General features: G+C 30.3%; 1 protein-coding gene across 10 annotated transcripts in view; it reads left to right on the forward strand.

The window, feature by feature from the left end:
- Positions 1–25,661, forward strand: part of LOC105833751 (kinase D-interacting substrate of 220 kDa) — a 58,971-nt gene extending 33,310 nt beyond the window's left edge. For 3 of the 10 annotated variants that reach the window (XM_012675721.3, XM_012675722.3, XM_036282827.1), the window contains 21 exons: positions 4,089–4,220; positions 6,801–6,899; positions 6,983–7,081; positions 7,894–8,091; positions 8,164–8,262; positions 10,723–11,019; positions 11,358–11,733; positions 14,148–14,312; positions 15,288–15,495; positions 15,583–16,005; positions 16,676–16,898; positions 16,976–17,155; positions 17,521–17,980; positions 18,912–19,077; positions 19,522–19,978; positions 20,070–20,243; positions 20,455–20,587; positions 20,659–20,780; positions 21,963–21,968; positions 22,123–22,240; positions 23,753–25,216. In XM_012675721.3, coding sequence (XP_012531175.1) covers positions 4,110–4,220; positions 6,801–6,899; positions 6,983–7,081; positions 7,894–8,091; positions 8,164–8,262; positions 10,723–11,019; positions 11,358–11,733; positions 14,148–14,312; positions 15,288–15,495; positions 15,583–16,005; positions 16,676–16,898; positions 16,976–17,155; positions 17,521–17,980; positions 18,912–19,077; positions 19,522–19,978; positions 20,070–20,243; positions 20,455–20,587; positions 20,659–20,780; positions 21,963–21,968; positions 22,123–22,240; positions 23,753–24,492 — 4,854 coding nt within the window. In that variant the 5' untranslated portion in view covers positions 4,089–4,109 and the 3' untranslated portion in view covers positions 24,493–25,216. Of the gene's footprint in view, positions 1–1,370; positions 1,698–4,088; positions 4,221–6,800; positions 6,900–6,982; positions 7,082–7,893; positions 8,092–8,163; positions 8,263–10,722; positions 11,020–11,357; positions 11,734–14,147; positions 14,313–15,287; positions 15,496–15,582; positions 16,006–16,675; positions 16,899–16,975; positions 17,156–17,520; positions 17,981–18,911; positions 19,078–19,521; positions 19,979–20,069; positions 20,244–20,454; positions 20,588–20,658; positions 20,781–21,962; positions 21,969–22,122; positions 22,241–23,752 lie in introns of all 10 variants that reach the window. The other 7 variants (XM_012675719.3, XM_012675720.3, XM_036282831.1 and 4 more) reach the window with 5 other exon arrangements.
- Positions 25,662–25,851: the final 190 nt, after the last annotated feature.

A 25,851-nucleotide genomic window follows, 5' to 3' on the forward strand; every position in this document is an offset into this window, starting at 1 on the left:
ACATTGAGCGTCTTTTTAAGTAAAACACTTCTAAATTGGAAGAAGCTAAGTAGTATAATATAGACTATTAATTAACAAATAATATTCGAAGACTAATGTAGATTTATGATTTATGAAACCTACTTTGAATGGGGTGATCCTAAAATAGATGCTAAAATAATATAAATTATAGATTTATTCCATTCTTGGCTTTTGTCTTTTAAACCCTTTAAATAACAGCCCGTAGCAATTAACTTTAACGTTTATGAAATAATAAGATTATGTTGATAAAGCGAACAAATGAGAATTAAAACTCTTTGTCGTTTACTTTATCGAGCGTAGTGAAGCACGGCGATGGTATCACGTGTTGATATTAGACTGACTAGACATTGACGTAAGTGTCTATAATATTACATTTGATTAATTTGTATACTAGCACATGCTCTAGTTAAAATAATTTGCGCTTCACATTGATACGCCTGTTTAAGATCGAACCGAGTCGAAACGATGACAATGAATCTCGTCGTGAATAATAGAACGCTAATTGTTGCAATTGCAAGTCTCTGTCGTTGACGTAGCTCGAGCCTTTATCTTATCGGAATTATTGCATTTATAACGAGGCAAGTAAGACTAATCTGTGAGTAGGAATCGAATGTCACGGCCATTAATCTAATTATTATCTTAGACAATAACTGAATTTGTCTATTGTCTTGCGTTATTGTATTGAATAATTTCATGAAATATTAAATTATAGAGATTAGAAATCTGAACAATTAAATCAAACTAAATGTTCAAATTGTTGTACGTATGTCTCCACACATGAAATATATCTTATCACTAAAATTATAAATGTACATCTTTTCAATTTTGAAATAAATATACAAAATTTAATTAAAGTAGATTATACTTTAGAATTTTTTAAACCACGGATTATTCACGATGCTGAAACTATCATTGCATTTTTTAATTTAAAGAACCATATACATTTACAATTTTGCAATTTTTTGATTGCGATAAAAAAATTAAACAAGAAATTAATCAAAAAAGTTTTTCATTAGTTTTTAGTGTTTAAAAAAATGTAATTAATCAATCAGGTGTCTTCAAGAGTAGTCACGCGTTTTTTTAAATATGAGAACTAGTGACGAAATTTGATATAATTTCTGATAAAATTTGGATGTGAAATAGAGCAAAGTATGATTTTTATACAATGAAATGAACATGATGTCTTCGTCTCCTTTCCTTTTTCTACAAAAAATTCACAAAGTTAGGTCTTGGTTTGACACTTGTTTGAGGTGTACTTTTAATCCTGCTATTAAAATTCTAAAAAGTATCTTTTCTATCTTGAGATAGAAATACAAAGTTCAATTGAAATAGATTACAACTTTTTTTAGCCAAGGACCATTTTACAATTCTGGAAATTACCACTGCCCCTTTCAACTTAACGTAACTACGATAAATGATTTAATGGATCTAATACGTATCGTAAACTAACGTCTGTCGTATGGATTCGATAAAAACTCCACATGCCACGGAAAATTTTGGAGGCACTTACGTAACGCTGGGTGCCACGTGTACATACATGATGGAATCTTGCCCGACTCGGTTCTGTCATCGATCTTGATGGCTAATGTCCGCGCTATATCCGCCGACACTCGCGAATTAACACAGTGACACTATCTCCAGTGCAAAAGCGCAAAGCATCAGTATCGTCTGCAGTGGTACGTATAATAAGTCATACCACTGCCAGATATTTCAACGTAGTGTAGACAAAATTAGCCGCATGAAATAGAACTGATCTAATGTATTCGTATGTGTGTCGTGTGCTTGTGTGCGATTGCACGTCCGCGACATTTCCAGATTTTTATTCAGTAGAATTCGGGCCACAGTAAACGACGAATGGTTCTATAATCCCTGTAAGAGACTTCAAGCATCGAGAAGAAATTTTTCCTTTAGGGTAATTCGAGAAAGCACATTTCCGAATTTTGATTTCGCGTCAGAATTTGAATTTACATTTCCCTTTTTTTTCCCCCGAGATATTTATATTTATTCATTTTTAGTCTAAAATGAAATTATCAGCGGCATTAAAAAAATATTTCGATTTAAGATCTACAAAGTTTATATGGTTTATAACAAAGTTTAGTAGCTATTACTATCGTCATTTATTGCGCGAGGGAAGTGGAGGACTTTCGCATCGAAGAATCATGAATACAATTCTTGTCATGGTGTATTCACCATTATCCTCTTACATAAATGCCAGGTTTATTTACGCATGTTAGATTTTATCGATAATATATGTCGGCGAAATGTCATTAACTGTTGCCACAGGATCTTCTAAACGAAAGAAACGCACGGCAGTATTTGCTACGGGATTATATCCCTGTTCGATGTTTAACATCAATATTTTGATGTAGTAATATTTAGATTCTAGATTGTTATAATATCTAATATATATAAATTCCACAACGCGAAACTCGATACGCAAGGCATTATAGCAGATTCGATTTTAATCGGATTTTACTGTAAGTATTGTCTAAGCGCAAAATTTCTGTGTTATTAATCAGCTTGTAAACTGTGGGCATGAAAAATAATATGAGTGTTAAAGAGATAGTAAAAAGGAAAGTGGAAGACTAAGGCTGCGTTTCGATATTCACTGTCAGTACTGAAATTCTACAGTGTATGTAACGTAAACTATAGATTTTTAGTACTGGCAGTGAATATTGAAACGCAGCCTGTTTGTGTTACACAAAACGAAAAATTGCAACGAGATTATACATATATGTGCACAATCATAAAAGCCAAAAGAATTTCAAAAATTACAATAACATAACAATTAATAATTAATAATAACATAATTAAAAATTACAATAACTTAACAATTAAAAAAACTATCATAATAGGATACAATGAATAATAAAGTACTAAAGTCAGCTTATGCAAATAATATATAAAAAATTTATTTCTAATTAAAAAAAACTCTGCTTTGCTCATCTGCGGTCTACAACTAACATTGCTAACTTTCGTCTAGTTGCTTTCGCTGTGATCATCCCTTATCATTCACGTGTGTCATTCACTATCGCTGACCCGGATTCGATTCTGCGAAATTGAAAAGCGCGAGCAGTATTCTCCATTTCTCCGGTCGCGAATGGAGAACGCGCACTCCGCTTGCGTTTGTAAACCAAGTTGAAACGATTAATATACAGTATGCAATACTTTCATGCATACTTACTCACTAAACTTGTGTGTGTATTGTCATTGATTGAAATAAAACATCATAAATCTAACGTCGCTCGAGAACAAAAGAAAAACTCGGCCGCATAATGTCGATCTCTGTTTTTTTAATCAGAGTCGAAACGAGAGGTCCTTTTATTTTACTTTGAAGCTGAAACTTGGTGTCTTACAGGCTTGTTAACAAAAGAGTCGAGAAGTATAAATCAGAATTTCAAAGACCTTAAGGAGTGTATTTTTGGATTTATTTATAGTTTTGCTTCTGATTAATAGTTATGCTGCAGATTGTGAGACTATCCTTCAACGGCAATTCAGAATCGCCGCTTGTTCTGTTATTCGTACATCCTGATAACTCAAAAGCTTACCTTTGTAATATATTGTGGCACAACTGCATTTGCGTCGAATTTATTTAAGCATAATGTATTATTCAAAAGTAAATCAAATAGTCATAGTCCCAACGTTTTTACCAACTACATTTCTATCAACGTAGATTAACTTTAATCTTGATTTAACTCATTGTCTATTTTTTTCTAATTTTTAGAATTAGAATAAGATAACAAGTTAAATCGAGATTAAAGTTAATCTACGTTGGTAGAAACAGTTTATAGAAAAATTTTTAAGTAAAAACTAATTTAATAGATAAATCTGACATTCAAATTTTTTAAAATCTTTTTTTTTAATTGTTAAATTTCTACTCGAAAATTATAAAAATTTTGAAAGAAAGAATTGAATAGTGCAATTTGCTATATATTTTGCATAGGTTTTTTCTGTGAACAGTAATTGAATTTATCTGATTTTATTTGTGAATTTTTCTAACGGACAGTTAATAACAGCGGCTAAAATCGAAGGTGGCTTAACGACGATCTCTCTTGATTTTTTTACAGACATTGCATCGGACTGACTCGATGGTATCGCTTTGTTACCGATCACTCGCGAGCTATATCACAGATGATAATCTCGTCGGACTGCAGAGCTTTCTCGAAAACAAGCGAGTGCAGGTCGACGATAGAGATGAGGTAAGCGTGATGAGTATGGATCGAAAAAGTTTCTGAAGGTCACTTAATTATAATAAAAAATTTTACAATAAAATTTTGTTTAACAATCGATATAAATATGTAATAAAAGTCTTTTCATTGCGCAAAATTTTGAAGGAAAAATATAAAAAATAAATATAGTTTAACAAAAAAATAATTTCTTTTGAATATTAGAGTAAGACTAGTTATTTGTTATAATTTTTTTATACTAACATAAGTATGAATCCAATTTTCAAATTGCACGTCATAATTTTGAGAAATTTGCAATTAAAATTACAAAAAAAATTATTTTTACATGCTTTGCTACATTATACAATACATGTGGCGACTGTTGATATGTGACATGCTGGAGAACTTTTATTACGATCAAAATTAAATATGTTATTAGAACTCTTTACCTTCAAAAACGTAAAAACAACTTTAAAAAACCCTTAAGTTTAAAAAAATGTGGAAGGTTATTTGGCAAATTGCCAATGATCTAATTCACAGCTTTTTCGCAATAAACTTTACGTTTAATCATGAATATCTTATTAATTATGTCGACAGAAAGAAGTTTTTTTGTTGACATGTGCGTTAAAAGTGATAACACCCCCCCACACACACACACATACACAAATTTTATACATATACATATACATACACACACATATATATATATATATATATATATATATATATATATATATAGTGTGCGTGTGTGTGTGTGTGTGTGTGTTATATACACATACAATGAATGGGTACAGTTCCGAAAAGGGTAAATCTCCGATCGCGCTGAAATTTTGACCAAAGCTTATCCTTGATTAGAGAAGAAAGTCCCTGAAAGAATTTTTGGCGACAAAGCCTCGTTTGCCTCCCCCCCAGCCCTCTTCAAAGTTTTTCCAGTTCTTACTAAATATCTCCAAAAATACTGATTTTAGAGAAAAAAGTTTGAAACAAAAAATGAAGCTCAAAAAGCTCTACAAAAAAGTTATATACATTTTTTACGTAAACCTATTATTTTGGCTGTTATGACTCAAAATAACTCGGCGGGGGTCAAATTGACCCCGTGAAACATTTTTTTTTTTATTTTTTTTTACTAAATATGCGAAAATTTTTTAATTTAAAAGTTATATATATTTATTTAATATAAAGAAAGGTTTAATTGCAAATTGGAAAAAAAAGTAATTTTTTTACAGTTTAACATAAAAAAAATATTTTAATAATTTAAAATAAAACATAAACATTACTATAGTTTAACATATAACACAAAAAATAATATTTATCATGTATTGTATTTATAAAACGTAAAATAAACGACATCCACGCTTGTATAGTACCACATAGATTTGCGACTTTCCACGTTGTTCGTTTCCAATGTTTTCGCATTAACCAAATATCGACTTTAAAATGTGTGGGTTAGAAAAAATTACGGGGAGGGGGTGCAGGTTTCGCCCCTCCCCCGCCCACGCGTTCTCTGCACAACCCTTTGCGAATTTCCACGCGAAACGAGATATATTTCTCGCAAAACGAGATTATAGAAAAATTTTGTTTTATGTTAAACTGTAAAAAAATTACTTTTTTTTTTCAAATTTGCAATTAAACTTTTCTTTACGTTAAATAAATATATATAACCTTTAAATTAAAAAATTTTCGCATATTTAATAAAACAGAAATTAAAGAAAATGTTCGACGGGATCAATGTGACCCCCGCCGAGTTATTTTGTGTCATAACAGCCAAAATAATAGGTTTACGTAAAAAATGTATATAATCTTTTTTGTAGAGCTATTTATGAGCTTTATTTTTTGTTTCAAATTTTTTTCTTTCAAATCAATATTTTCGGAGATATTTAGTAAAAATTGTAAAAAGGGGGCTGGGGGGGCAAACGAGGCTTTGTCGCCAAAAATCCTTTTAGGGACTTTCTTCTCTAATCAAGGGTAAGCTTCGGTTAAAATTTCAGCGCGATCGCGTTTACCCTTTTCGGAACTTTACCCCAATAAATTATATCATTTATACATATATATTTAAAGGAATCTATTATGGTAAATTACACTGTATATCTGTGTGTTTCATAAAAATTAAAAATTATACACTTATTATATATTTGACTTCATTGTCATAAGCGGAAATTTGCTATTTTAGCAAAACTCTATATTTAAATTTTAATATAAAAATTAATAATATAACTAAAAAGTAAAATATTGAAATTTTTAAAATGCATTTTACAGTGGCTAAATAATATATTCATGACTTTCAAGATTAGAATTTCAAGATAACATTAACCTTATTTACAAAAAAAATTTACTTATTTGTAAAAAGAGCCATTTTTGCAATTTAAACCTTATTGTTATATTTTATAAACCTGACGTGTTAGTAAAATTTGGTTTGTGACACTATTTTCAACATCCAAAAATCTATAAGAGCCTGTCTAGTTTAAAATAATGTTTCGCCGTATAAACTGGTGTAATCTTCATGAATAAATAAAAAAATGCATATAAAAAATTGTGACTACGTAAAAAAAAATTCTTACATTTGCTGCGATGGAGTCGTTGAATTTTCTTTGACAAATTATTCTCTTACAATAGAATGGTAGCACCGCCCTCATCCTTGCAGCAACCAAGGGAAAAATACACTTTGTCCGAGAACTCATCAATCATGGAGCGGACGTCAATGCTGAAGATGCGGTTGGTTGAAAGCGTGTAATTAATGTAATTATACATAGTAATTGAAAATTCCAATATATGTACGTTTTTCTATAATTTCTCAGGACAATTGGACGGCGTTGTTGTGCGCGGCAAAGGAAGGCTATACCGAGATTTGTCTTGAATTGCTTGAGCACGGCGCCGATTTGGAACATCGAGACATGGTCAGCAGAAGTTGCATACTTTATTAACCTGGCGTAATGCCATTAATGCAAAAATATAACTGAAAACTCATCATATTTACAAAAATTTGATTCTCTTTTGTCATATAAACCAAGAGTTTTATGTTTTATCGTTGTCACCAGAAGTTATTTTTATTAATATATAACTCTGTCAAAATTTTTTTATATTTTTTAATAATATTTTAAATTTAATGATTATTGTATACATTTTTGTCGATTAATTTGCAGTCTTACTTTTAACAAAGAAATATGTAAAATTTAATAGGAAAATCTAATTATTAGGAAAACTAAAAAGAGTAATGTTATTTTTATAACTACAAACATTTTGTTTTAATATAATTTATTATTTATTTAATTGTTTAATAGTTAATTTACTTAATTATTATTTTTTTCTCAAGAAGCTAATCGGCTTTAATTCTGTAATATGGTAATATTCAACTGTCTGTAGCAAAACAGACACAAAAAAATTAAGAGAATTAGCATAAAAAGTACTCTCTTAATTATCGTGTCAGTGTTTATCTTATTGGACTATTGTCTTTTTTAATCATTGATACTTCTTACGACGATAAAGTTTTGTAAGAGCAAAGGATGTTTGAATTGTTTTATTCTTATTTTTTGAATCAAACGCGGGTTGGTGATTATTGAATAGATATTAAATTATGTTAACAAAACTACAGACTATTTATATTGTTTTTAAAGACGCCATTTTTTTTCCTAATATAAATACTTTTCTATAAAAAAATTGACATTTTTGTGCATAAGCAACCGAAGGATCGAAAGTTCTTTTATTACAGGGCGGATGGACGGCACTCATGTGGGCGACCTACAAGGGTAAATCAGCGACGGTAACAATGCTGCTAGAGCACGGGGCTGACGTCAATGCGCATGGAAATTTTCATATATCCTCGTTAGTATGGGCCGCTGGCAGGGGTAATACTGATATAGTCAAAGATCTCATTGCTCATGGATCGAAGGTCAATGTCGGGGACAAGGTAATCGACAGGCGTATCGCAAATCGATGGCTACTGTCTCACTCTTGGTACTCATGGTTATTATTTTTCCAGTATGGCACGACGGCACTTGTATGGGCATCACGCAAGGGATGCGTAGAAATTGTCGATATGCTTCTTAAGGCCGGAGCCAATGTTGATACGGCAGGCATGGTAAAATCAATAAACCGTTGAAAAATATTATGAAAAAGTGATAGATTCTAAGTTAATAACATAATACAAAATACACTACTATGTAAAAATATGTGACAAAAAACTTTAAAAAATTTTTTTTTAAGAGGTTAGGCCACTGTAGCGTACGAAAAAACATCCTAATTTTGACAATTATTTACGAAGATAAGTAATGCGAGAAAGAAAATTCAAATTAAGCACATGATTGTTCATTTTTTAAGTATAAAAATAATTTTTTTATTTCTTTTTAATCACAAATGGTAGGCATCCAATAGCATAGTCATTATTTTTTTGGAAGCGTCCCATGGGCGAAAGGATTTCTCTTAAAATTTTTGACCTAAAACAAAAATTAAAAATTTTTAAGATCTAAATATTTAAGATCTAATCATTTTCTATAGAAGTACATATGGAAATTTTTCCTATTTTTTTTTTGCGAAAATGGCGTACATCTTTTAAAAAGTTTCATTTTTAGGAAAAAAATTACATGAAAATTGTTTATAACAAAAAAAGTTCACAATAAAATTAAAAATCCGTATGTATGTACTTCTGTAAAAAATCATATTTTGAAGCTACATAAAAATTTTAAGTAAACCGGTAAAGATTTAACAGAATCATCGTCTGCCCGATTTGAAAAATATACGGTTTCGAGAAAAACGCGTTTAAAGTTTTAATTAAGTAACGATATTTTTTAAATAAAATGAAATTTTAATTTACTATTAATCTGCTAGTCCGGAACCATATAGTTGCCCTTCTGGATCGACATTTTTGTCTTCTTTTCTTAGCGATTTAGAGTCTCTATGAGTCTGTTTTGCCTTGTTCGTCAGTGAGAGACCGCTTGAGCGCGCTTCAAGGCGGTCAACAATACAACTTTATAAACATCATTAAAAATTTTTTTCGTATCTGGATCACTTACATACTATTTTTAATGCCCTAAGGTATGTTTTTAACCAACAAATTTTTTTTCAATTTTTTGAAAATTTCATAGTGGCCTAACCCCTTAATTTACGCGAGAATCAAAACGCACTATAATAATTTTTTTTATAAATTTTAAAAAGCATTTTGTCCCCTTTTTCTTTTTTATCATAAACTCTTTAACTTTGAAGTTAAATAACATTTTTAAGAAATTAATGATTACACAGAAGGTACAATGTTATTGTAAGAAATGATTTCATCAATTTTTTTAAAGAAGCATCTTATAATTCAGAAAGCTTACTTTAAAATAATTTTTTATTGTTTTCTGTTTGATATTTTATTAAGCTTTATATTAAATAAAAAATATTTTTAAAATATCAACTTGTAATTTTATGCAATTTAGGAACAAAATATCGTAGAAACGAAATTAAAACAGGTTCAAAATTCTATCTTTTTTTTTAAATACATTTTTGAAAACTTCTCAAATTTAATTCATTGAGATACTTAGCTTTTCGTAAAATGTAAGAGAATCTTAAACATTCTAGTACTTTTGAGCAGTAATATAAAACACTTATGAGAGAGTTGCTTAAGAAGTTTTGCGATTAAATACATAAATAATGCTGGGAAGAAAATAATGTGCGTGATTTTGGTGTGCATTATCTTTTATAATATCATCGAAGAAATTTTATTTTATTCAGACAAGTTTTGTTTTGACGAAAGTCAGAGGAAATGTTTTAATGCTTTAAAAAAAATAGAAAAATTAGGAAATCGTCTTCTTGTAAAAACTAATGTCGTTTAAAAAATGCAGATTGATGATAATGCAGACAATGTAATATTTTTTTGCAAAATATTTGTAAGGTATTTACTCAAATTTTGTAAAAAGTTTCTAAGAACTCCCAAATTTTCCAGGAATTTTATTTAAAATTTCAAATAAAATTCTGAAAATTTGTAAATGTAACTTTGAAATAAATTTATTGTATACTTTTTAATATAGATGCTTGTTAGCCTTATTATTAAATTTATTATCAATTTAATATGATATTATTATTTTTGTTCATCTTATAACTGTGTTTTAAAGTCTAAAAAATCTATATGACTTACAGTTTAGTAAACTTTAAAGGGTATATATAAAATCATAAGCGTAAATATCAGCAGAAGATCCAGCTATAATCGAGTAAGATTTATTCTCTGTTAGTTATATTTTTATTATTGGTTTATTATTATTTATATTATTTTCTTATTATTATTTATGAAAATCACTGAACTTTTGAATAATAAATTTGATAATAATAATTATTATAGAAATTTAGAAATTATTTTTCTCAACGTTATCTATATTTATTCACAAAACTTTTTTAAACCTCGTAATTATACTACGATTACATGAATTTTTTTGTATAAATTAATAATCGCGAATAGAAATATTTTAAACACAAATTATTTTAAAACTTTTACATTTTTATATTGAAATGAATGATATAAAAATATATTTTTTTTTTTATTATGCTTATGACACAATTTTTCTTGTAGTATTCGTGGACTGCTCTGATCGTGGCAACTCTCGGTAATCATGTGGAAGTCGTGTCGTTACTATTGGAACACAAACCCAACGTGAACGCTCTAGACAAAGACGGTTGCACCGCCCTAGCAATTGCCTGCCGTGAAGGTCATCATGAAATAGCCAACGCCCTTTTAAATGCTGGTGCTTACGTTAATATTCAAGATCGAGCTGGCGACACGAATCTAATCCATGCGGTTAAGGGAGGTCATCGAGGCGTGGTAGAATCGTTGCTGAAAAAATACGCGGATGTCGACATCGCTGGAAAGGTATGACTTATTCTTTTTTACGTATTTTCGTGTATTTTCCTCAAATATCAACTTTGAAAAAAATTATCTTTTTTATCGAATATTGTGGCTCCAAAATATTGATCATTCCGGTACGCTAAATTGTTTTATGCGTCGAGTTCTACATGAGAGAACGGGCGAAACATTGTTGAAGTAATTGCTAATGATTCAAATCTATACGATGGGCACTTTAATAAGAGACGTTCTCAGATCCAGTGGTATCCTTTAAGTCACTTCGAGCTAGGTTCGTGCGTGACACCTCCGCGGTTACTCTCGAGTCCTTCTAGTCGAACTAACCACCCCATCCGTATATATTTTAGGATAAAAAAACCGCAACTTACATAGCAGTAGAGAAAGGCAATATACCGATACTCAAATTATTACTAAACGCTAACCCAGACCTGGAAATTGCCACGAAAGACGGCGACACGCCTTTATTACGGGCGGTGAGGTCGCGTAACGCCGAAATCGTGCAATTGCTTTTAGACAAGAAAGCCAAGGTCTCGGCTACGGACAAGAAGGGCGACACTGTACTGCACATTGCGATGCGTGCGCGATCGAAAGCGATCGTCGAGATACTACTGAGGAATCCAAAGAATAGCCAGTTATTGTACCGTCCGAATAGACAAGGCGAAACGCCCTACAACATTGACGTCAATCATCCAAAGACAATGCTTGGTCAAATATTTGGTGCTCGTAAGTTGATTAAGCACATATCATTATTCATGTCACATTTTTAGTAGTAATTTAAGGAGGTTCCAGCTTAAAAAAGTGAAGAGAAGTCAATAACTCTACTTATCATACATGTAGGGAAGACCGGGGCTAACCCAACCTCTCTAAGATATCTCATTTAAAATGAAATGGATTGCAATAAACCATTGAATAACTTGTTGCTTGGCGCAACTTTTTATAAAATAATTGGCGGTATAATACCTATTAGTTTCTGAGGTATAATAAAAATGGGGTAAACTGTGGTCAGGGTAAACTCGATCTTTTATTATTTAACTCTAACTTTTCAAATTATTTTGTTATTTTAGGGTAGTTTTACGAGGAATGAGAATCAAACTTTATTTGTGATACAAAACTTAATCTTTATTTGAATTTTTAAATTCTAGTTAATTACAATTAACAAAATAAAAGAGATTAACAAAAACATTATGAAATTAAACAAATTTATCTAACAAATACAAAAAATAAACATAATTTTTCAAGGATGTAATTGTTGAAATATAGAGGAATACAAAACAAAAAATTATTCTTTATCTGTATCTTTATTTTTTTCGCGGTAATCAACAACTATAGTTGTGCTTTGTCTCGTAATATGAGAATTAACTACAAAAATTTTTAAACAATGAAAAAAATACTTCGTGTATGTCGCAAAAAACACAAAATAGGGAGAGTTGGTAAATTATTTAAATTTTTTTAAAATTATTAAAAAAATTTCTTTTAAAATACTCAATGCTATTATTTTAAAAAATTGTATTTTAAGTTTAAAGATAAATAATTTAAAATTTTTGAAAATTGAATTAACAATAGAAAACAGCTAATTCCGAAAAACGAATTTTTAGGGGCTGTTTGGTTTCTTTTGTTTTCTTGACTTTACATATTTCTCATTTAATAATAAAATATATAAACTAATTTTTGGAATACCCATTGGATTTTCACTTTCTCCAATTAATGCAGATATTATGCAATATTTGCGAAAAAGCGTGCTATGATGATTAATTAGGAAGAGAGGTGATTAACGTACAGATACTGTTTTACTATAAATATGATATAGTGATGATATAGTGATGTCTGTCTTCTCTTGTTTGAAAATCGAAAAAGTTTTAAATGAATTAATTTGACCTGCCGAGATTACAATTTATCTTACAAGGGAAGTGCACGAAGTGATAATCGCGAATAGATGTGTTATATATCGTTCGAAAGATCTTGTCGAGTAGAGTTTATGTGTGCAGTATTTCGCTTGAATGGCGCCTTTAGAAGGCAACAAGAAGTGCACTTCCCTTGTTAGAGAAAGGGATAAAATTAATTTTCTAAATATTACGATTAAAAATAATAAAATTATCTTTAATTGATATCAAAAACTTTTTTATGATATCTAGGTATAGTTATTTTTTTCAGCACCTATTTTTCTAAAAAACTGAGACCAGTCACTCGTTTATAGAACCTTTTTATTTCGCATCCAAAATTTCATTAAAAAACTATTAAACTTATTATTGAAATCTTATTTAAAAAGAATGATTATCCGCTAAATTTCATTTTTGATACAATTAAATATATAATCAAGAATTGACCAATTCTGACCTCAAAATTTGATTAAGAATAGAACAATAAAACAAAATTATGAAAAATAATTCAGAAAATGAAAACTACTTGATTTATTTTTCTATAAATAAATCTATTACAGAAAAATATTCTGGAACATTATTAAAAATATAGATACAAATATATTATCATTTTACAACATAAATTAGTTTAATCGATACATGAAGATTTACTTCCCAATTCAATGTGAAAGACTATTTAGTTTACAAATTGAACAGTAATGAAAGAGTAATAAGAACAGTACTGATACATTTTATATTGGATAAACAGATTGTCAATTAAAAACACGAATATTGCAATACTACAATCACATAAGATAGAATATACTTCACAGAATTACGGAAACGTAAGATGCATTATAAGTTCGACTGGGATAATATAAAAATTCTAAATGTGTAAAAAAACTTTAACAAACGCATAATATCTGAACTGATACACATTAAAAGATTAAACAAATTTAATTTACAGATGTGGAATGTTAGATCACACATACTTATCGATGACAGACCTGATTTTGATATTTGAAATTTGAATGGTTCTCTACGTAATTTTGTACGCTGAATCCAAATTTGACCTCAAAATTTGCCCGTTACATTAGGTTTTTAAGATAAATAAGATCAAACGTGCCAAAAATAATCATTTTGATAATAGAGATATACTACTTTATATATATTAAAATTACAAATGTATATGTACATTTAACCTCCTTAATTTACAACATATAGAGAACACATGTTTAATATTTTAACATGTTTTAGAATAGAATTTGATAAACGTTACAGGGCGCTTAAATACTAATGAGGACAATGAAAACATGCTTGGTTACGATTTATACAGCAGCGCACTCGCAGACATTCTCAGCGAACCATCGCTTTCTACACCAATTACCGTCGGTCTGTACGCAAAATGGGGTTCTGGGAAATCATTTTTACTGAACAAACTGAGAGGTATTATACCAAACAATAGAATTATTACAATACTACTTAGTAGTCTTAAGGAATATTTCAAAAACTTCCTGTGAACTCTTTAATAAAATTGAAACAAATTTTTATAAAAATATAATAGATCATATTTTTTTAAATTTTAAATAAAATGTTATATTATGCAAAATTAAATTGTACTTTTAATTAGAAGAAGCTCGAGTTTTTTATATATTTTTTTTTAATCAACAGAAGTGCATCTTGCAAAATATATTATAAATTATATTGCAGCTTCTATTATTTTTTACAATTTTTATTTCTTTGTAGCCTGTCATGAAATTAAAATTTTTCTCTGTATGTATATTAGTGTATGTATATTAATGTTTTTAGTCCGAAAAAATTCTTGAAAATTCTGGGAAAAAAGTTTTTTCTATTTTTTTCTTGCTTGTATTTTTCTGAATTTATTTCTTTTTTTCTTTTCTTTTCTTTTTCTTTTCTTTTTCTTCTTTTTTTAAAATAATGTTACCTTTATTGTTCTCTACGTCAATGATTTTAAGATTTTTTTTTCACATTTAAGAGCTTTAATAAATAAATAATTTATTGATTAAGTCTGCACAAAGTTTTTTCTCAATTTAATTTTTTAGCAAGTTAACACGTTCACGACGTTGTGACCATATAGATACCGTTATTCTATCCCACTGGACTACCATCAATCAAATACTTCCTACGCAAAGAACGATAGCAAGATTATCTCTATAAATGCTGTCTATGCGCGTTAGTCATGACTTACCATTGTAATACCCAATGATCACCTGATCCGTAATTCATAATACGATTACACCATCTCCAGTGAAGGTCGACTCGTGGTTTCAAGTCACGCTATATACAAAAAACGTTTAAACAAAAATATGTTTGTCGCAGACGTGTTAAGAAATTGTTATTAATTAGTATGTATATATCTGAGTTATATAAAAAATAATAGCAATAACTATTTTTTTACAGAGGAAATGAAGAACTTTGCGCGACAATGGATCGATCCGGTATTCCAATTCTCTTCCTTACTTTTTTTAGTAGTAGCTCACGTATCCCTACTTGTGGGCGTTACGTTGGGTCTTGTCTTACAATCGTGGATCATCGGTCTGTCATCCGGAATAAGTTTATTAGTTATTGTTTATATATTTCTGATTCTCGTTTGGCATGCCAACAAAAGGTAAGACTTATGAAAAACAACGATAAATAAAATTCTATTCGTCAAATCTTTATCTGAGATCTATTAATTATTGTTAATTAAAAACAGATACGATTGGTACTGGCCATATAATCTGACAGTGGATCTCACCACCAAATTGAATACGCTGAAACTGCTGTTGCAAGTGATCTTCTGTCATCCACCGGGTAGTCAATGTCACGATGGCATAACAGTGCAGCCGATAAAATTTTACTTCACCGATCAGACTCGCGTGGGTACGACCGCCGCCGGTGAAAACGCAGTCGTGCAAATGGTTGGCTCGTTGTACGATTCCATTGAAAACTACTATGGCTCTCTATCTACCAGACTGTACAGGGCATTTCGACCCAAACCAGATAAATCAACCACCACATGGAAATGGAGACGATTATGTTGCCTGCCATATGTAGTCATATTTGAATTCTGCTTATGCAGCTTGCTTGTCGGCATCTCGATACTTACAGTGTATCTTATAGATATTTCGAATGATGAGTAAGTAATTGTATGTCGGATATAAAGAATGTTTACTATCAGGAGAAAACGAGAAATTTTCAAGAGATTTCTCTTTTACTCTTGAAAATTTTTATGAATTTTATTGAGACTTAAGGAAAATTTAAACAATTTACTGTTATATTTAAATTTCACACACACACACACACAATTTTTTTTATTTTTTTTATTTTTGCTCGATAATGCAAAATGTCTATTAGCAATAAATATTGTTATATATGCACGTTTACGGACATTTACAATACATTCTCTAGTAGTAGACTGCAAATTTTTAAAAAGTCATTAACAATAATACATCGTACTAAATAACGTTTAATCACCTTACAAATTTTGTATTTCCTATAAAGTAAATTCGTATCACAATCATTACGTACCATTCAGTTTATATTGTTTTTATTTGGTATTTTCTCACATTTATTCAAAACTTAAGGCTTTTTGTGATTACATGAGGGTTACATTATTAAAGAACATTAAAAACGTGTACAATAAAATAAATTTATTTCAAAATTGCATCTAAAGAAGTTCTTATCTGGAATTTTATAAAAATAAAAATCTTCCAAAATTTGGAAATTTTTTTTACAAAATTTGAGTAGACATCCTGATAAAATATTTCTATGTTATTGTTTTATCTACTACATTGTTTCGCGTTTAGGTCTACGATAGAACGAGTTACTGCTCATATTATTATGATATCGATTGCCTTGGTCTTGGCTATCAGTATAATAGCAAATTTGTACACATGGAGTAGAACACTGCAGGCATTGATTTTTTCACAAAGGAGACACCTTCAACGTAGTATATCAAAATTGGAGACTTTGAAGAGTGAAGGCTTTATTCAAACTTTAAAAAGCGAAGTCAATTTAATGACGGAAATGGTAAATTACTTATTTATTAAGATAACAATTAGAAGTTTACTTTTAACGGCGTAGCTTTTAATCATGCTTTTAAATAGGTCAAGTGCTTGGACAGTTTCATGGCTCAACAAAGTAGACTAGTCGTAATAGTAGACGGTTTGGATAGTTGCGAACAGGATAAAGTTTTACTTGTTTTGGACGCTATACAGGCCTTATTTAGTGATAACGGATATCCCTTCGTTGTGATATTAGCAATTGATCCACATATTATATCTAAGGTAAGCAAAAAGATGCTGAAATTATCGAAAGTAAATTACAATTAGACATTGTTTTATTATAGAAGATCTCTTTAAATTGGTTTTACAGATTTGTTTTTTACACAATTAAATTCAATAAAAAATTTTTAATTTAAAAATTATTTAAAATTTAAAATATTTTTTTATTAGCATAAATTTGCTTTTATTTTTTTGTTCTTTTTATTTTTTACTTTTTGCTTTAATAGTATTTTGTAATTTAAAAGAATGTGGAATCTTGTAGAGCCAACTTAAATATATTTTCTAAAAAATGTTAATTTAATTTATTATTGATTTTAAAACATCACTCTAATGAAAAATCATAATTATCGTTTGACATGTGCGTATAGGCGGTAGAAGTAAATAGTAGAAGACTGTTCTCGGAATCGAATATCGGCGGTCACGATTACTTGCGAAATATGGTGCATCTGCCGTTTTACTTGCAAAACAGTGGCTTGCGTAAAGTCAAGGTTGCACAACAGACTGCTCAATATTACAAGAAGACAGTGTGGACGGAGGCCGAGGAAAGCGTCAACTATACCGCGACCAGTACTATGCATCACTCAGTATCCAATAGAAGGCTCAGCACAGAATCGGCTATAATGAACAGTAACGAAAAACTAAAACCCCAAACCAGAAAAGGTAGTAGAAAGATGCGATTGAGCGAATCGATCGCTAGCAGTATCGGCAGTAATTTGAATCGATTGGGAGGCGCGCAGGATCTCAACAAAATGTTGCTTACTGATGATTATTTTAGCGACGTGAATCCTCGTAGTATGAGGAGATTAATGAATGTCGTTTATGTCACAGGTAATATATTATATCATGCTGCATCCAGGAGTGTTATGTTTAAAATACTTATTATTAATACAAATGTTTAAGACATGTTTTTTTAAGATTAAACATAGATTTTATGGAAATAATACTTGTAAACTTATATATATATATATTTTTTTTTTTCATATTATTAAAAAATTTTGTATAAATATAAATCTTACAACAATATTCGAAACATATACAATCGGATCTCTCATTTAGCATAGCCACGGGACCAAATATGATAAATGGGAGGTTCGTATTAGCGCCGCCCAAAACAGAGCCGTACGTACATGTTGTCAGATCCAGTTTCAAATTGTGGAGGTTAGAATGTGATTCTTGCATTAGCAAGTATGTATGTACGGACCTGATGCAGACGACTGCGCATCGTGTACGCGCAGCGACTGTGATCACATGGTATATTAAAACGGAGGTTTTTGGTATGTCAAATGGGAGGTCCGACTGTACAAAGACAAATAAAAAACTTATCTTTGGTTTTATGATTTTGATTTTAATATAATTCATATATTGTTAAAAGTTTCTATTCTATCAAGATATTGCTTTTTTTACAAACAAGTATTTTTTATTAAAATATAAAGAATGTATAATTATATTAAATTTATTTATGTTTAATTTTATCAAAAACCAAAATCTTAAGAAGTACAGCAAAGTGCTATTTTTTTGTTGAGCACAGTTATTGATTATATGTATAATGTATAATAAAAGTACTTTATATTTTCCCAGAAATAAAATAAAATTTTAAAGTAATTATTATTAATCCTACATTTGTAACAAGAATGTATGTAATATGAGAGTAACATAATTAATAAAAACAATTCTAGATTATATTGCAGTATAAAATTAATTAATTTAACTATTAAAACAATCTATGCAATTATGTACATTGTTTGGTTTTTTTTTTTAGGGCGATTACTTAAAGCATTCCAAATTGACTTTAACTGGTATCACTTAGCTAGTTGGATCAACATTACTGAACAATGGCCTTTTAGGACATCCTGGCTTATTCTTCATTATGATATGTACGAGGAGAGCCTGGACGACAATATGTCCCTGAAAAGTCTTTACGATAAGTATGTAGATTTTAATTAATAAGTGAATACAACAAAATCAAAATTTAGAAATTAATAATAAGAAATTAATGAACCAAAAGTTCGTAGGCGAATGTATGTACTTATATACTTAACATAGAATATATGAATTAAAATAAAATTGCGAGATAAACAATATAATGCCTGAAAATTTATTTTAACTACTAACTTGTTTAATTTATATATTTATTTTATCACTGATAACCTTATATATATATATATATATATATATATATATAAAACTATAGTTGAAACGTTTTATTTATATGATTTAGTTTATATAAGTTTATATAACATCAACGATTTTTTAAATACATTCTATGTCAATTATATAAGCACAACATTCAGATTGACTCATTGTATTATTTTTTAAACATAAATTTGATTGCTTATATTTTTTATATATATTAACATTTTTTATATTAGGGTTCGACCGCAAATTCCGGTACTGAAAGAGGTGCAACCTCTTCTCGAGATAGATAGAGACGAACGCAAGCTGGATGTTTTTCTTACCTTTCATCGGTCTAGTTTACTCATCAGCGATATGAAGATATTCTTGCCTTTCACTATTAATCTAGATCCATATCTTAAAAAAAAGATAAAGGAGGAACAACAAAGCATAGAAGAAGATGCGAATCTATTTCATAAACAAAGTGTTGCTTGGCACGGCCATGGTGTTCCAACTGATCAATGGGCTCCACAAAGAGGCATATCGAATCGACATGTGAGACTCGCTAAGCAATCGAGTTTGCAAGGGTCCGTGCCGCCGACACCATCATGGAATTATCAGTCAAACTTTGAATGGCAAGCTCCACCAAATTGGATACAAATGCCTTCCACGGAACCAATGTCAAAACCGCTTTCCGTAACGACCACATTACCGGTACATCATAAATTAATTGTACACAATATAAATGTTTCTTGTGTATGTAATTGAAAATGCGTTAGTTAACTACCTTCATCTTTATTCGCAGTCCGAAATTCTGGAAATAAAGCTGTCATCCTTATCAGTGAATGGAGTTTGCGACCTGATTGACAAAATCGAAAGCCTTAACTCGAGCCAAGCACCGACATATAAACAGGCTGTTGAAGAGAATAATATTAATGGACGAGTTTTATTGCACTGCGATTTACAGGAATTGAAAAAAGTAAGTGCAAGAATTAAATAATGTATATAAATTCACGCAAGAAATATTAAGCACTAAAACCGATTCATCTCTATCCAGTTGGTGGCTTTTCAATTTAAGTTATGCATTTATCATATAACAGTTTAAAATTATAGTATAATAAAATAAATAATGTTTAAAATGTTGCATTTTTTACATTTCAAGAAGTTCTAAATACAAATATATTTTTTAGGTATTTAAAATGACCTTTGGGGATTGGGAATTATTTCGCATGGTAATTGTATCACTACGGGAAATGGAGCTCTCGTCATTTACATACGAGGAAGGTCCTCGAAGTGTCCGATTCACTGAACAAGTACGCAAAGGTATGTTCCATATCTTTTTCACTTGTTTCTTATTCGATTCGATCAATGTATTATTTTAAAATCTGTTATAGATCATGCTTTGCAAAATAATTCTATGCGTGTGTCTACTCACGTTGAAAAAGAGAAAGGAATATCGAGAACGGATGGATCGACTCGCCGTGATCAAAATAAGCAATCTATAATGGAAAAACAGGTACGATATTGATATTATTATATACATAAAAAAATAAGTAATACACAATCGAAGGGTTTTCTACAACAAACAAATCAATTTTTTAAGTCTAGATAATGGTACCAAATCATAGCAAGAATCAAACAGAGAAAATAAAATACATAAATGTAAATAGATAGTAAATATATTTCCATAAAAATTAAACAGTCGAAAGATAGTAATTGTTTAATTTTTTAGTGGGTCTCTAAGATATTAATTAAAATTGTTAAAAAAACTAGGGACCCGGACCGATTGGGGATGGTTCCAATTTGTTCTCGTTTCTTTTTTTCTTTTTTATGGTACAATGACTTTATAGGGACAATTCAACTCGGCCTTTGTTTCCTCTACACTCTACAATTATTATTAAATATTATTAAATACTATTAATTATTATTAACATTTATTAAGAACCTCAAAAAATCGTAATTTAAACGGTTTTCGGTTTTCTTTATTTATCAAGACATTAGAACCTGTTACACTGAAATTGAATCCGTACAGTTTTCAAATATTTTATTAAATTATAACTGAAACCAAACCATAATTTGATTTCGGTCCATGGTCTTTGAAAAAAACTTTGTTTTTATATTTATTACTTGTCCAGAAAAGTTATATACTGTTGCGCGTGTCCGCGGTTGGAAGGGAAACATACTCACTTCTTTAAAAAGAACCAAACGACTTTATTCGGAATTATTTACAGAGGTTTGCCAAACACGTCCGCCTCAGTTGAATTAGTATCCTGAAGCAAATTACTGACATTTTTTCATTAAACAATATCTTTGAAGTAACTTTGCAGAATTCCAAATTCTTTTACACAATCAAAGTATGCACAAAGAAAAAGAACTCAAAGGACGATTTCATATTAATAACAAAATTTAACACATTACATTTTTTTAATTAAAATTTTTTTGTTATTATATCTGTTTGAAAATTATATATGTTTGATTATTATATATGCATATAATTATATATGTTTGATTATTATATATGTTGGGAAAAAATATCATTTATACAATAAACGATTTGAAGATAAGTTTTTTGTTCACCGAAAATTTAACTTTTAGTTTGATTTTGTAGGAAATCCTTCAATTATAATTAAATCTACGAATTAATATCGCAACAAATTTTCACAAATTTTCATTTATTTGCATTCGTACTTGGTACCAGTTTCAGGTAAGTTTGTTATTATAATTATAATTAAAAAATATTAAAAAACATTAGTTTTTGTCCATTTAATCTGTATATTTATCTGTATAATATGTATCTAATATGTATGAAACGAATACTATTCGTTTTAAATATGCTAAAATACGTACGTACGTTTTAGGTAACGTTAGAAGAGCAAATGATTTGTGGAGCACTACAAACCTTAAACGAGGAAGCTTGCGAGGATGTTTTGGATGTGCCATCGCCAGCGGTGGCACCAACAGACTCACTTTCTTCAGGTGAGCCTACTCTCCTACCACTTACACTGCCTCTGGTAATAGTGCAAGAACCACCGCAGCCTGATCAAAACAGTGACACCTCTGCCGAGTACAGTGCTAACTTTTAGTCACAAATTTGAAATAGGATGATTATACAATGATATGACTATAGGATGATGTATATATCCGCCAAATAAATTTCACTCGAGTTGCGCATGTCGCAAAAGCGGAAACTTTTCCGGCGTAATGTTCAATCGACACGTGAAACGACTAGACATTATCATTGTATGCAGGAACGGTGCTTGCCAATTTGTGTGATCTTAAAAAGAAGAAACCAAATGATTGACATACTTCATCCTATTCGATAGTTTTATTTGTACATCTGTATGTTTGTAGAATGTTATTTGACAGTATTGCTGATTAAAGATGTACATAAATGCAATGACAGTCGACAAATCAAATGATGGTTACATAAATATACTGTTACTATAAGGCCATTTGTAAATTACAAAATGAAAGGCTGTTATCTGTAGGAACATGTATAATGTTTTTTAAGGACTCACATGCCAATGCGAGAACATAGTATCATACATGTCGTACATAAGAAAGGAAGAAAAATATGAAAGCCATTTAATGATTATAGTAGGATCATTATTGTATGCGTATTCGTAGGCCTAGTATAACGCTCATTTTATAAATTAGCTTAAAATCAATGATGTATGTATTTTTCAATGCCATATTAAAAAAGAAAGATAGGATTGCATGATAAAAACCTCTATAGTCAGTAAAATGTATGAACATACTCTTTATTACATTTGTAATAAGTATATTATATCATGTAAAAAGAAAGGGGAAAATGTCAGAGGTTACTACTTTCACCAGCTGTTTGATGTTTCCTGTGAACAATTCATGTACAAAAGACTGTGATAATGCATTGTTGACAAATATATATATCTTATGTAGCAAATATTTACGCTACTAAAGCGACGTGTGTACCAAAGCGATCGTGTATTTGATTATATTTTTAAAACCATTGTATGTAAAGTGATCATACTTGGCGATAAAATTGAATATTGCGTCCTGCTATTCCGGTCCACATTACTTCCCATACTATATGTACATCACTATCGCTAGATTGTTAGCACTTATGTTATGAGCAGTATTATGTTATTATGAGAGCAAGTGGCAATAAAACTTTCTTGCAAACCATAACTGACATTACCTTTTTTGCTATTTGCGTCTAGAAGCTTTCAGCTATTACCAATTACAATCACAAAGCGTTTTAAAGATTGAAAATTTTAAAATAAGAAAATTATAAAAAGAAATCGGTATATTCTTTGTCATCAATAACTTGATAAAATAACATCAATAAATGCTAAAAACTTTGTTTTTTTCGATAATTTTTTTAGGAATGCGTCATTACAAAGATTTTCCGATTCCTCGAACTCTACAGCTTACAATTTATATTAGAGTCGCTTAGAATACGATAAGTATATAATATAAAGCAGATGTTCACATGAGCTTCTGTTTTAGGACCCGTCATCTCGGTACACGATACGGAATACGTATTGCTTCAGGCCAGTCCGCTGTTACACTGGGTGCCGGTTAACGATGATCCGGTTAGCTCGGACGAGAGCTCACACGATTCCACGTTCCTTCAACGCACCAACTCTCAACGTAGCGTTACATCTCAACGTAGCACGAAATCCGCCTGTTCACATAAAAGTTTGAAAAGAAGCGGCAGCAACCTTAGCACCAGACCAACCTCACTATTCGTCTCTCCGCCAGCATCACCGAAACCTGCGATCAGATCGAAATCAACCGACGAGAGGTGTATGAGAAACAATATATCCCCAAAGACTATATTATCATCGGTATCCACCAAGAGACGCTCATCCTTGACGTTAAATAACGAAGTGGTGATATCGGTGCCCACCTCCAGCCTAGAGAAGCTGTCAAAGTTAAAGGATCGCTTGATCACCACACCAACGACGAAGTCATCGGCACCTGGTGGCGAGAGCGACGATGAGTCCACACCATTAGTATCTGAACTGTCTACACCAACGCATTCCCAATCGGACAGTGTATTCAAACACGACTGCAGCGCAGAAAACAGTTCACCGTCGTCCAACAGAAGTCTACCGCGGGATGGAGAACGTCACACAGATTTGGATTATTCTGATACAGTCAGTCTCGTAATACGCGAGTCCTCGAACGCTCAACCGTTTCGGCGCGATACCAAGATATGGGACGACACGGAGACACCTGTCTGACACTTGCCATTTTCTTCTATACATAATCATGACGCGCAATAATGCGTATATTCGCTTAACATTGTAACATACCAATGAAGATGACTGACGTCTGTTGGACAGATTTACAAACGACGTCATTCTGTTTTGACGATAAGCGTTGAGATAAGATATCAGTCTCATGTAAATAACTAACAAATTTTTTTACAATTAGAATGTTAAACGTGTTCATCTGCTTAGTGATTTGATAGGGAACGAGTAATGCCTTCTCGCGCAAGTTGTGCAATAATCTTTTAATTTAGTAAAATAAGATGATCTCGAGATATATTATGTCGAAGCGACATTCCGTGTAAATATTAATGCATTTACGAATGCAAATATTTTCCTTTTTATATTGATTACTGAATTCATGTATTGAAACGAAAAAAACGAGGAATATTTCCTGATTTATATGTATTATAGTATGTACCAAACTAACGTCCTTTAATCTCCAATTAATTTCAGTCAATTTATAATGTGCAAATGATGACTTGAAAGATAACAGATAAACGCTGAAAAGAATATTTTAAAGAAGAGATAATTTTCGAAACTAGTATGCATGATTGTTGATTAAACTACATTTCTAATATAATTTATAGAATTCTATCTATAATTTTATCGAACAAAAATGTGGACTATAAAAGAATAACTTGTGAAAACAATAATTTTCACTTTATATTAAACGAAAATAGACGGTTTTTTTTTCGATTTGACTGGCAAATTTTATTTGTTAATTACACTACGTTTTCGATGTAGGGTTCAGATCCTTATCAAGTATAATAAAATTACATCGATTTGGCTATTCTCTCCACAGAGACATTAATGTTCGATGAGTCCATGCCTACGGATTACTGATTTAATTTTTTAATAAATTAACTTTATTTCCAAAACAAGAAATTTTCTAGAAAACACTGGACACATTTAATTAGTCGAAATATGTTAAATATATTAGTTTTAATATTTCTTCATTAAGTATTTAATATTTCGATGTGTTTCTTTTCTTTATATCACGATATATTAATAATCATGGAAAAATGTAAACAATGTATTAATGATACATTTGTTTTATTAAAAGGCAAAAATTATAATTACATAACATTTAGGACATTTTAGGACGGAATACGTCAGGGTATTGATCATTCATTGTAAAATTGTATATATGTATGTATACATGTATGTATATGTGTATATGTACACACACACACACACACATTTATATCACATACATACATACACATACATATACATATATATACACGATGTTCGACACAAGTGGGAAAAAATTTAAAGGAACTATTCCAGACAATAAAATAACATGAAAATCATAAACAATAAAATTGC

Source organism: Monomorium pharaonis, chromosome 2, assembly GCF_013373865.1.
Source record: "Monomorium pharaonis isolate MP-MQ-018 chromosome 2, ASM1337386v2, whole genome shotgun sequence".
NCBI lineage: Eukaryota > Metazoa > Arthropoda > Insecta > Hymenoptera > Formicidae > Monomorium > Monomorium pharaonis.